We start from the raw sequence: 12,515 nt of genomic DNA, 5'->3' as shown, positions 1-12,515 counted from the left end.
AGACACTTGAGGATGGGGGCACACGATGATTGTTTACATCGGACAAAGACACTTGAGGATGGGGGCACACGATGATTGTTTACATCGGACACGGACACTTGAGGATGGGGGCACACGATGATTGTTTACATCGGAAACAGACACTTGGGGATGGGGGCACACGATGATTGTTTACATCGGACACAGACACTTGGGGATGGGGGCACAAATTGATTGTTTACATCGGACATGGACACTTGAGGATGGGGGCACACGATGATTGTTTACATCGGAAACAGACACTTGGGGATGGGGGCACACGATGATTGTTTACATCGGACATGGACACTGGGGGATGGGGGCACAAATTGATTGTTTACATCGGACGTGGACACTTGAGGATGGGGGCACACGATGATTGTTTACATAGGACACAGACACTTGGGGATGGGGGCACACGATGATTGTTTACATCGGACACAGACACTTGAGGATGGGGGCGCACGATGATTGTTTACATCGGACACAGTTACTTGAGGATGGGGGCACAAATTGATTGTTTACATCGGACACAGACACTTGAGGATGGGGGCACAAATTGATTGTTTACATCGGACATGGACACTTGAGGATGGGGGCACACGATGATTGTTTACATCGGACACGGACACTTGAGAATAGGGGCACATGATGATAGCATACATCTGCGATTCACACTTCAGTGTAAGAGCACAACACGGGACCTGTGACAGTGAATGAGTATTTCCACAAAATTCCTGTAATATCACAGTGGAGAAATGAGCATCATTCATTACATTCATGTTGGGAATCAAACCCTGGCCTGAGACAAGTAACTACCAGGCTACCCCACCGTTCCAATAGACTCTGAAGACAGACGAGACCAACCTGAGGTCCTGACTGGATGCTGCACCCACTAGACAGGTCCATATCTTCCTCATCATGATTGTCCTGGAGCTCGAGGTCCTCCTGGAACTTCACTTCTTCATTGTCCTTCAGTTCTTCCCTGGTGCTGAAACATCCGGAAGGACCGTGGCATAATACATGGTTAACACAAAACTTGAGCTGCCAATTGTAAGACCTGTCAAAATGACAAATGTTTTCGAAGTGAACCATCATGAATTAAAAGGCTAGAAATTAGGGGTGAAATGATACATCGGTGCACTGACGATGTGACGATATAATACACGATATCGCTACATCATGTGTCTAAAGTTAGCTTTTCTTTTTTAACCTGCTCAGAAATATCTATTGTCTAGAAGTTTGCTAGCGATTTACGTAGAAATAAGGCCAAAAGTCTGCAAATCTGTGATTGAAATATGCAGCAATGTCAACACATTGGAAAATTATGCTTAGATTTTGAGTTTAGCATTATCTATTCAATGCCGTGTGTTTGTTTGTTGTATAAAGCCGCACTTGGCAATACATATGTTTGCTATATGATGGCAGTGTGTAAATAAATGAGTCTAAAACAGACAAACCAGAGACTAAAACTACAAGCAATGCCACCAGTGCATGACACACAATCAATCACGTCACAGAACCTGACACACACTAGATGACATTCAGTTGTTTCATACAATCAGCCACACACACTTTCCCCTCCCTAGTGAACATCCAGGCTAGAATTGGTCTTCAACAACCCATGCTTGTCGTAAGAGGCAACTAACAGGATCGCGTTCAGTTAACAGAGAGGTAAGGACACATATATCCAGTCACACACAATCACACACAATCACACACTGACACAACTGACAATTCTTTCTTCCACTGTTGTTTAATGCTGCACGAGTGAGTGAGTGAGTTGGGTTTAACGTCGCTTTTAACAGTATTCCAGTTATATCACGACGTATCAGCTTAATGTGGGAGAAAAGCCTGAAGTGATGCAGGTCTCAGATGTTTACCACTTCGGTAAAATCCACGAGCACGGGTATGGTGCTGACATACCTAGAAACATAATCGGGGCGAACAGGGATTCAAACCCACAATCATAGGTTTCTGGCGTGCCCAAGGGACGCAACTCTGCACAGCGAATCTGGCCAGACGACTGGGCCACCCGTGCCCCCTTACAGCTAGAATGATGCATGGAAAAGCACATAAGAGAGAATACATACTTGCTGCATCTGTCTAAATCTATTGTTTTGGTCGTCTAATACAGCACTGAAAAACTGCCAGTAAATAATAAAGTCTGGTCCAGAAAAAACAGTGATTGATATTATGAGCAACGACCCACGCCCTTGGTGTATGATGACAAGTAATTAAACAACCGAGACTGACCTGGCTTCAGGCTGGGACGAGTCCAAATTAACTACGCAGGTACCCGACCCCCTATTACCCGACCATACCTTACCCACTGTAGGTCTCAAGAGTTGGGGACACAATGTCTGATTGGAAATTATTTTTCCTCAGCCCTGGCCAAAATCATTTAGATACATGTATCAAACGATCAGATCATGCGTATACTGAAGTTGACTGAAGTTTGATCTTTACTCAAACACATACAAGTCAAAAGGAATGTGTGCATCGTGAGAAAGAAATGCGAATACATGTATTAGTTACTTGTAGTGTAACCACTGAGCTTTAGTGAGTTTTTTCATTAAACAATATGTCATATGACTAACCATGGGTCGGGGTAGTCCTGTTGGTACCTGGGTCTTACTCAGTACCCACCCAACCCGAGTACCCGAGTTACCTGTCCCAGTCCTACCGCCCGGTCCATTTTGTCACCTAATAAGACCAATTCTAATCCCCACAGAGTTTTGGATACAATGGAACTCCAAAGGTTCACAAACCTGTTTTCTGTCGTTGCCGGAGATAGTCTGTCCTCCTCCTCCTCACTGAGGAAGGAAGCTTCAGAAGGTGCATGGAGAGACATCCCTGAGACATCTGAGTCTGCATCTGAGTTTCCATCTTCGCCTGACGGTTTGGGCTTGACACTGTCTTCTGCATCAGACTCCTCTTGATCTGACTCATCTTCAGATTTCTCAGAGATCTCCTCTTGGCTTGATAGAGACTCAGCAGATTTTGAGTCTGGGTCCATCTCCTCAGACGTCTGTCTTGGAGAGCTGTCTGCCCCTGCTTCACTTTCCCCATCACTGTCTGAATCATGTTTTTCATCCAATGAAGCATAAGCACATTCACCATGACTGTTCTCCAGTATCCGTGGGGCATCAGGATTACCATCATCGGGTTCTTTAGATCTCTGTTCATCATTTGGTTCAGATGCTACACTTTTGTCCGTGTTTTGCATCAATGTATCCTCCCCCATTGTTACCTTGTCTGGTTCTTGATCTTTAGATGCAAGTGCATCAGCTAGGTCATCATCTTCAGAAAAATCGTTACTTTTTCTCATCTGGTTTCTCGGCGAGGGGATGTCAGAAGACAAGAGATTGTCAATAAACCCTACAGTCTTTTCCATAGCTGATAAATCTGTGTTGTCAAAATAGTCAAGGTTTGAGAGCAAATTACTTTCATCAGCTTCTGCTCTGGATGACTCATCAGCACCATCACCAGCAGCCTGGACACTTTCACCGGTATTGACTTCCACTGCCTCACTTTCTGGTTCCATATCCTTGACAGCCAGGGTGGCCTCCTCTGGGCTGGAGGGACTTACAAGGAACGTAACCTTCTCCGCCTCAGATTCATCATCAATGTCTGGAAGTGAGTACTGAACCTCCCCTAAAGAAGCTGATTTTACCATGGACTCCACCCCTTCAGACTCAACATCTGACTGCATGGTGTCTTTATAGAACCCCTTAGGAACAAAGGCACTGACTGGACTCTTTAGTATGCCCTTTGGAGACAATATTTCTCTTGCTTTCTTAGCAGGCACTGCAGTATCAATTATTGGGGAGATTGTCACACTGACTTTCCTTCTAGAAGAGTTTGAGCAAGAGCTACTTGGGGATTCCCCACATAACGCACCAGTACCTTCCAGCATACATAGAAGGCTTTCTTTGACACTTTCTGTTCCTGGTCGTTCCTTGCTCACCGCAGGTCTAACAGGACTTGTCACTTCCTGATGGAATGTGGGGCTGTCAAAAACTGAGGAGCCAAATGTAAATTGTTTGTCCGTGAAACTTGAATTCATTATCCCAGAGGTTCTTTTCCCTGTGTCATATTTAGAAGTAGACCACATTTCATAGGAACGTTCGAGCGGTGATCTCGCAGTCATGTCGTCCTCAGAAGATCTGCTTCCTGCTTTCTTTCGAATCTTTTTGAACTTCGACAACCTCGGTGGGCTGAAAAGATTGGCAGATTCTCCCCATGACATAACAGAGGACACTGAAGTTGATGGTGCTCCTTCCTTCTCACTGCAAGCAGTCTGATCTGTGTGCTCCATGATCTGCTCAAAAGGCACAAGAGCAGGTAGGTCTAGATAAGTGTGCTGGCTAGCAGCAGCAGCTCTCTTCCTCCGTTCTTCCTCTTTCTTCAGAATACTCTGAGCTAGTTTCGACTCTGGCATGGTCCTGTGTGTCATAGTCTCAAGGTCATGGTGAGGCTTGGTCAGACTTACGCCTTGTTTCTGAGAAACCCCAGAGCCCTTTCTTGAAACATATGTATCCTTTTTCGGTTTCCTCTTGTTCTTTTCTTTCGGTGTACTGATAGCCAAACCAAAATCTGTGACATCTGATTGGCCTCGGGACAATGATGTTTGAGGTCTTTCTTGGATTGCTTGACTTATCTTAGACCCACTGTCAAAATGTTCACTTTCATTTGCTTGAGGAACGTTGAGGTAAGAATGTAAGTCTGAACATGTACTCCTCTCTGACATGCTTAAATCAGGTCCCCAATGATGTTGTATGGAGTATTTCTTTGAATGTTCTGGATGGATGGAGAAGCTGTGGTTGACATTGCTCTTATGCTTCTTTCTATATTTCCGTTTTAACCTCACCTTCCATGTCTGCGACTTCTTCCCGCCTATTCTCCTGTACTTATGCCTGCCAAACTTCATAGTTCTTTTCATTGACAAACAGAAAAGTATAAGTCTGGGCTGAAAATCACTCCCACTTACACCAAGCCTCACAGCCTGAGCGTCAATTTGGGACTTGTCAACACACCCTAGTCTGTCACTGCCTTCACGATCCTCTACATGATTTGTGTTTACTACAGCTTCACCAGCACAGACCCCAAGTCCACTGTGCAGGCACCCAAGTCTGTCAGTGCCTTCACGATACTCTACATGATCTGTATTTACTACAGCTTCACCAGCACAGTCCCAAAGTCCATTGTCAAGGTTTTTTTCATTTGATATGCCTCCAGTGAATTCACACTTTTCTGTGTCCTCACACGTAACTGAGTTCGTGTTAAGCATATGATTGTGTACATCTAACTGCACACATATTGTATCCCCATCACTGACTACACGTCTACAGTCTAGAATCTTGTCAGTGTCTGTACCTACTTTGCTACCTGAAAAATGCATAGAGTCCTTAGCCAGTCCTTGCTCTGCATCTGCAGTGCATTCACTAATATCCATCCTACGTGAATCAACAGGCATGTTTCCCAAAATCTCAAGTTCAGCCGAATACTCAGCATCATCACTAAATTTGATGCTATCTTTGGCATTCCTTTCTTGGTTTTTGTTGTGACACTGTTTACTAATTACTTCAAAAGCAGAAGGTGCTTGCATATCTGGACAAATCTTGTGGGTAAAGTCACATGGTGATTCATCAGGGTTACTGTTTTCTAATAGTACAGATAAATCCAATCCAGTTAACTGTATTGACACTGGAACACTAGAAATAGATGAGTCCTGGACCTTGTCTTGAGTTTGGTCATCAGCTTTTGAAATAGAGGCAAATATGCGAGGGCTTGATGTATCCTGTACATTGTCTGTATACTTTTTATTAGCTTCAGAAGTAAAAGCACATGTGGCAGGTTTTGATTTGTCCTGAACATTGTGGACGAATTGGTCACCAGCTTCTGAAATGGGCGCACATAGGCCAGTCTGTGGTGTGTTTGGAACATGGTCTGGACCACTGTCTGGAGATGAATCAATTTGTAATGACTTAGAGCCTGTGTGAAGAATTTTGGAAAGACTTGAACACACTGTCTTAATCTTCTTCACAGACTTCTCTACAGCTTTGTCAGCTATGTTGTCTTTTTCAAGCACAGTGTCAGAAATCGGGAGGAACTCGCGAACAAGATGGTTGACAATAGCAATTCCTTCATTACACAAATCATCAGTTTTGACCGAGTCATCTAGAGAGACTTCACAGTCAAACACATCCTTGTCAAACACAGACTTGCTGGAGGTGGCACTGCTCAGCTCACTCACTGGAGACTGGCCTTCGTTCCTTCGAACACTCGATGGCAGCAGGTCATCAACAATCTCATGAAGCATCAACATGGTGGAGGAAATGTTCACTGGATCATTTTCCTCTCTCATCTCAACCGATTGTTCCTTAGGCCAGATAAAGTATTCTTTGTTCCTATCTACTTCACTGGTCTGAAACTGAGAGAATGACCTTTCATGTTCTGAAGAACCAATGATGTCACATCCGATCTCCTTCTCATGCATGTCTGTTGGATTCATCCCAACAGTATTCAAAAAGTCGACACATTCACCCAGATTTTCTGGCACAACATGTACAACATCTGAGCTATTTGTAGATACTTCTACTGGTCCTTGAGGTGATGACAGATGACCAATCTGTTGCTGTGTACAGGAAGGGCTTCCCAAAGTCTGAGCTTCACTCATTGTTGGCTGTGGAAAGCCCTTCCTGTTGCAACCATAACCCTCATCAATACCTTTATCTCCACCCAATGTTCCATGCACCACAATATGTTTGTCAAATGTTTGTAGCAGAGTCAGGTCCACTGATGACGATGGTACAATAGGTTCGTCAACTGTTTGTAGCAGAGTCAAGTCCACTGATGACGATGGTACAATATGTTCGTCAGCTGTCTGTAGCAGAGTCAGGTCCACTGATGATGATGGTTTGGTGATTTTGATATCCTTACTGACAATGCCTAAATCCTCGAGTTCTCTCATGTGGTAGGTCCGACGTTCAAAGTTGTGCAGTGGCATCACAACAAGAGGAAAGGCACCTTGGTGACAGGCATTGTTGTACTCCGGCCGCCATACAATGTTGTTCCTTACATCGCGGTACAAGGGAATGTATAAATCAGCAGGAACTATCACTGGAGGCTGAGGAGGGCACACATCCTGAGATTGGACTTTTCTGGGTCTGCCTCTTGGTCTCTTTGGCACAATTTTTTTCCACAAGGAAGTGGACAGTCTCAGAGCATCTTTAGATCCACACTTACTCGTAGCTAAAAAAGACGAGCCTGTATCACTATCAGTCTCTGAAAAGATGCTCATTGTTCTGTCCGATCCTTGAATGTTTTGCATTGGACTTTCATCATCCATGGACAATGGCTCAGTTTGAGAGAGACAAACAGGGTTGGCAGGTGTTATTCTGTGTTTGTCAGATCTGCAATTTGAAGGGGCCAGTATTGATTCTAGCTGGTTTTCCTCCCCAGTTTGATCACAGACTGAATAACCAGACACTGACCCTGAGACTGGAGCAGGAGGTCGTCCGCACAAGGTCACTCTCCTGCTGGGCGAGTCCCAACTCATGGAGGGCACAGTCAGGTCATCACCACAGACTCCAGCTTCCATTCTCCCAGTCAACGATTGCTGTGCATTGACCACGTCATCGTCTGAAGGGTCAACTGCTTTAAACTGTTGCAGATTGTAATTCTCTGATGTCAGCATCTGTTGTAACAATGGCGATTTTGAGCATAGTTTCCTTTCCGTGGGTATTTTCGTCTTACTTGAAGTAATGGGCGTTTCATGTGCCTGAGATTGTTGCATCCCTTCTGTTGATAGCCCACTTGAACTTGTGTGCATGTTATCTCTACATCTCCAATCAGAGTCACTAACATTCTCCACACTCTTTCCAAACTTGGAATGCCCCTTCATTACACACTCCTCTCTTTGGACAAGGTTATGTCCTTCACCTATCAAAGAATCTGCCAGAGTCCCTGGTGGAACACTCTCTACTCTACCTGATTTCTGATCAGAAACTACAGAAATGGACGGTTCAAATTGTGACACTATTCCTTCAGAAACAGCCATCCGCTGCAATTGTTTCGTCTTTGCCTTTGGGTACAGAGACAGCTCTGTTTTGGGTGCATATCCCTTGGTCAAGATCTGATCATTGACTCGGGAAACAGTCCTAATGCCCTCACCCGCTGCCTCTGGTACAGCAGTCTCAATAGCTCTTATCCTATTAACGGACGGATTAAGTGATTTGTGTTTTTCTGACCGTGTTTTCTCCAACACAGTCTGTGATGATTGACGGCTTTGACTAGATACCAGCGAGTCATCACTGGACATATCAACACTGCCTCCCTCTGTCTCTGCAGTGTCTGTGCTGGAAAAGGTTTTCTCTTGACAGGGAGAAACACATATTTGGTTGGAACTTCCTTTCTGAGACAGGTTCTTATCAAGAGCTGTTTTCAAAGACTTATTTGTATCAGAAATCTTTAGTGCATCACCCACTTCGTCAGCTTTCTTTTTCCAGAAAAGCTTCTTTTTATGACTGATTTCAGACCTTCCTTCAATTATCTTCCTCCTGTCTCTTGTTGGAGAGTCACTGGATTCTGATAATAAAGTCTGAGAATTTAACTGTTTATTTTTTCTTTTACTGAAATCAGAATCACTAGTTTCAGAAACAACAGACTGTATTTCTGTTTGTGCTAAAGATGTTGAAACATGGCTGCTTACTGTGGTTGGGTGAGTTTTTGCAATGCTCTTCTTTCCATCCTGCAATTCAGGATTGATACTTTTACATAGCTTTGATCTACCTACAGACACATTTTTCTTTCCTTTCCCCATGTCAGAATCACTACTGTGGGAGCATGTGCCTCTTCTCCACCCACTAGTACCAACAGCACTGAAGGTATTGGTGGCAAATGTGATCATCTGTGCCGTCTGCTTTCTCTCATCTTGTGATTCTGACTCATCAGTGATACAGAGACTTGTCCTGACTCCAGAGTCTGCCTTCGAAACATTACATTTTCTTTGTTTCTTGTGTCTGACTTCTCTTGCTGTGTCAGACTCGCTAGATTCAGACAGGCGTTCTCTCTCGGCAATACTTCTGGTTAACGTCTTAGACACACATGCTGTTTCATTGTTCTTTCCATGTGAGGAAACAGAATCACCTGTTGTAGCAGCATCTGTTCCCCTGATCAACACCTTCTTCTGTACAGGATCTAACTCACTGGGCACTTCTGCTCTTTTCACAGACAGCTTTTTAATTTTTCTCCTTCTGCTATCTGAGTTGGAGTCACTTGCTTCAGATCTAGACTCTGAAGAAGCATGTCTGCGAGACGAGTAACGGATACAGGTCTTGGTGTTCACTTTTGGGGTAAAAGATGGCACTTGATGGGGCTGATCCGTGTCTAATATGCCGTCTCCTTCACTTCCAAATGAGAAATGGTCTGGAAAAAGCAGGTTACAACCTTCACCATCATCATCAGAGTCAAAATCATTCAAATCTGCTACCCTTGAAACCTGAATCTGTTGTGGATTTGTCTCAGGCAGAATGGTCCTCCTATCCTCTGAACCAGCCAAGCCGTCATTCACCCTGTCCAATCTGTTTGAACATGTTCTTGGTTTAATTGAGTCTTTGATAGCAGAGGGTTTGTCGGATTTCTTTCTGGAACGATGTTTCTTTTTTCTATCACGGTTTAGCATAATCTCAGAGTCGGTATCTGAGTAGCAGTTTCGATCTTGGTTGTAAGCATAGTCCAGTGTACCTTTCATATTACCCAGGGCTAAATCTAAGCTATCTGCCGACACACATCCAGAATAGCCAGACTCTGATTCTGAGGTTGACAAAAACTTACTGATATTTTGCAACATCACTTTTGGCTGCAGTGGAGAACAGTCTGATGAGGAAATGGATTTCGGGGAATTATCAGACAATGTTTTTGGACTTCTTGAAACTGGATTTTTGGACGAAACATCCATCTGCTTTGAGTGGTCACAACCAGATGGAAATGAACCAAACTGAATCGTCTCTGTTGTCTTGAATAGAGCATTACTGCTTCCAGTACTCTCATTCAATCTTGTGGTAGCTGTTTGATTTGAACATGGAATACTGATTGTGTCCTCAATTCTCTTGAGTTTTTTGGCTCGTGGTTTTGAAGTGCCTGATTCTACTGGTTTCTGGGTTGATCTCCACTTTTTCTGGGCAGGGCGAGAAGGAACAAGAAAATCCCGATCTGGAGAATTCCTCGGGGTGGGGAGGAAAAAGCCACTCCGAGACGAGGTTTCAGCATGGCACAGAGGATGGAGGTGTGTGTCGATTACTTCGACTTGATCATCAGAGTGTCTTAATATCAATGGACTTTCATCGCGCACTGCAGGTTCCTCAACAGGAAGGTTTGCTTCAATAACGCACACAGGAGATTCATTCAATATTACAGATTCTTTCAAAGGAATAAAACCTTGGGTGTCTGTTGACGTCCTAGATGTCATTCTGCTCCACTTATTCTGTATTTTAGACCTGTCAGGGAGTCTGGTATAGCTCTTGGTGAGATTCTGACTCCCTAATTGAGAAGTGGAGCACCTGGGAAGTGTCTCACCACCAGGATTTAACACAGCTCTTTGATTGGTCTGCCCTGCATTCTGCACCTCACCAACACCCAACACACTCGCTCTCTGAAATCTTGGTTTCATGACAAGATGACGTGAATCAGTTTTTCTTGGTTGAGACACTGTTGGTACTGTTCTGGTGGCTTGCCGCTTCACGGCAGTCGTCTGATATTCTGCCGACATGGACTCATTAGGAACAATCCGAGCTTGTATGATTCTTCTGCCACTTTGCCTCTGCTGCGAAGGAGGCCATTGATTCCATGGTGACCCAGGATGCCGAGGTGGGCTGCGGACACTGGGTACGTGGTGAGGTGGGGCATCAGCGGCACGTGAGTCGGCCTGCGATGTCTCCACACTTTCCTCTGCAGGGGACACAAACGTGGGTCGGAGAGAGATCCTGTTTGACTTGGTACATCTCCCCCTGGACCGGACCCCGCCACATGGGAGCTGTCCGGAATCTGCAACACAAGTGTTGTAAGCATTAGGCCTGTGTTTTGGCAAATAAAATGCATTGCTTTATACAGTAGAACATGGACAGAACAAACTACAAGACACTGGAGAAATCAGTTGGTTAATTACATTGTTCGCTACGTACATTTTCGCTTGGAAACGTCCGCCATCTCGGATAAACAAAATACAATACACATAATTGCAGGATTGACTTGCATTTGCAGTGATCACTTCATAGCATTCAATTGATAAAATTTCAGAACCTTGTTTATCAATTGTGTATTTAGCAATTAAACACGGAGAGATGTGTAGTCAGCGATTTTGCTTGCATCTCTCGTTTTGATGACAGCATTACTGAAACTGCATAGGTTTAATGTTTGTTTTAAGATTAGTCCAATTACATGTACGGGTAAGATTTGATTTAATGCGATTGTGTTGATTTGTTGATTTGCTGCTGATTGTGTATAGCCGATTGTCATCGACACTTGACATCGAGTCAGATTTCTCAGTTCACTATACACGTCACTAATTAGTGGTATTTGGACTTGTCGGGATCCGATATCATTTCGCTCTATATGTTACCCCTGTATTGTTGTACATACGATACAATAAATTACAAGTTATATTGTTGTAAAAGCATGTCAATAATAACAGAAACTGTTCTTCAACCACCTCATCTAGATTCTCTGGTTTTTCTCTTGTATTTCGTTACACCTAGATATATTGGGAGCTGAAGGTTTGCCAGCGATTGACACTGATACATGCAGATGCTATTTTCTACATACTAAAGCAAATATTACTCAGCATGGTCAGTCGCTGTCATTTTGGTGTCAAGGGTACAAGGGAGATAAGAATGTTTTGTTTGTTGTTTAACGCCGCAATCAGCAATATTCCAGCTAAGTGATGGCGGTCTAAATAATTGAGCCTGGACAATCCAGTGATTGACATCATGAGCATTGATAACATAATTTGTCCTACCGCAGACTATAGTGGAAAACACACATTATCTGCTGTAATCATGGTAACATGTTCATTTTCTATTTTATTACCAAAGGCTTAAAAAGTGATAACATATTCTAAATAAGGACTACAACAAAGTCAAGGGGGCTGATCCATGTTATTCTGATCAGGTAAAAGCAAAACTTACACATAAACATGTGTAAAACTGATATAGTGAATCCTTTAGCCTACACCATGACTGTGGACAGTATGTATGTATCTAGATGACAAAAGGCAAGTCCAGCTAGCTGTAGGAAAACAGCATCAGAAAAGAAATGTTTCTTAAGAAGGGAGAAAAGGTTTCATGTACCAGAGATTCATTTTTGCCTGTCCAAGGGTGATATTCAGCCTGAATTTGGCAGATAATTTTATGATACATAAGCGCCTTTCAAATTCATTTACATAGTCCCAATTTGACCGTTTATTTTTTTCTTATGATATTTTTTTCATGTCATTC

General features: G+C 43.5%; 1 protein-coding gene across 1 annotated transcript in view; it reads right to left on the bottom strand.

Annotated features, from left to right (window-relative positions):
- Positions 1–12,515, bottom strand: part of LOC139452582 (uncharacterized) — a 32,282-nt gene that overhangs the window by 14,709 nt on the left and 5,058 nt on the right. The window contains exons 2-3 of the mRNA XM_071234105.1: positions 2,790–11,067; positions 886–1,009 (exon numbers count right to left, since the gene is read on the bottom strand). Of these exons, the coding sequence (XP_071090206.1) occupies positions 886–1,009; positions 2,790–11,067 (8,402 nt within the window). The remainder of the gene's footprint in view (positions 1–885; positions 1,010–2,789; positions 11,068–12,515) is intronic.

This window comes from Haliotis cracherodii, unplaced genomic scaffold (genome assembly GCF_022045235.1).
Source record: "Haliotis cracherodii isolate W230 unplaced genomic scaffold, xgHalCrac1.p SCAF_9, whole genome shotgun sequence".
Taxonomy (NCBI): Eukaryota; Metazoa; Mollusca; class Gastropoda; order Lepetellida; family Haliotidae; genus Haliotis; species Haliotis cracherodii.
This window is presented reverse-complemented; position numbering and strand designations above follow the sequence as displayed.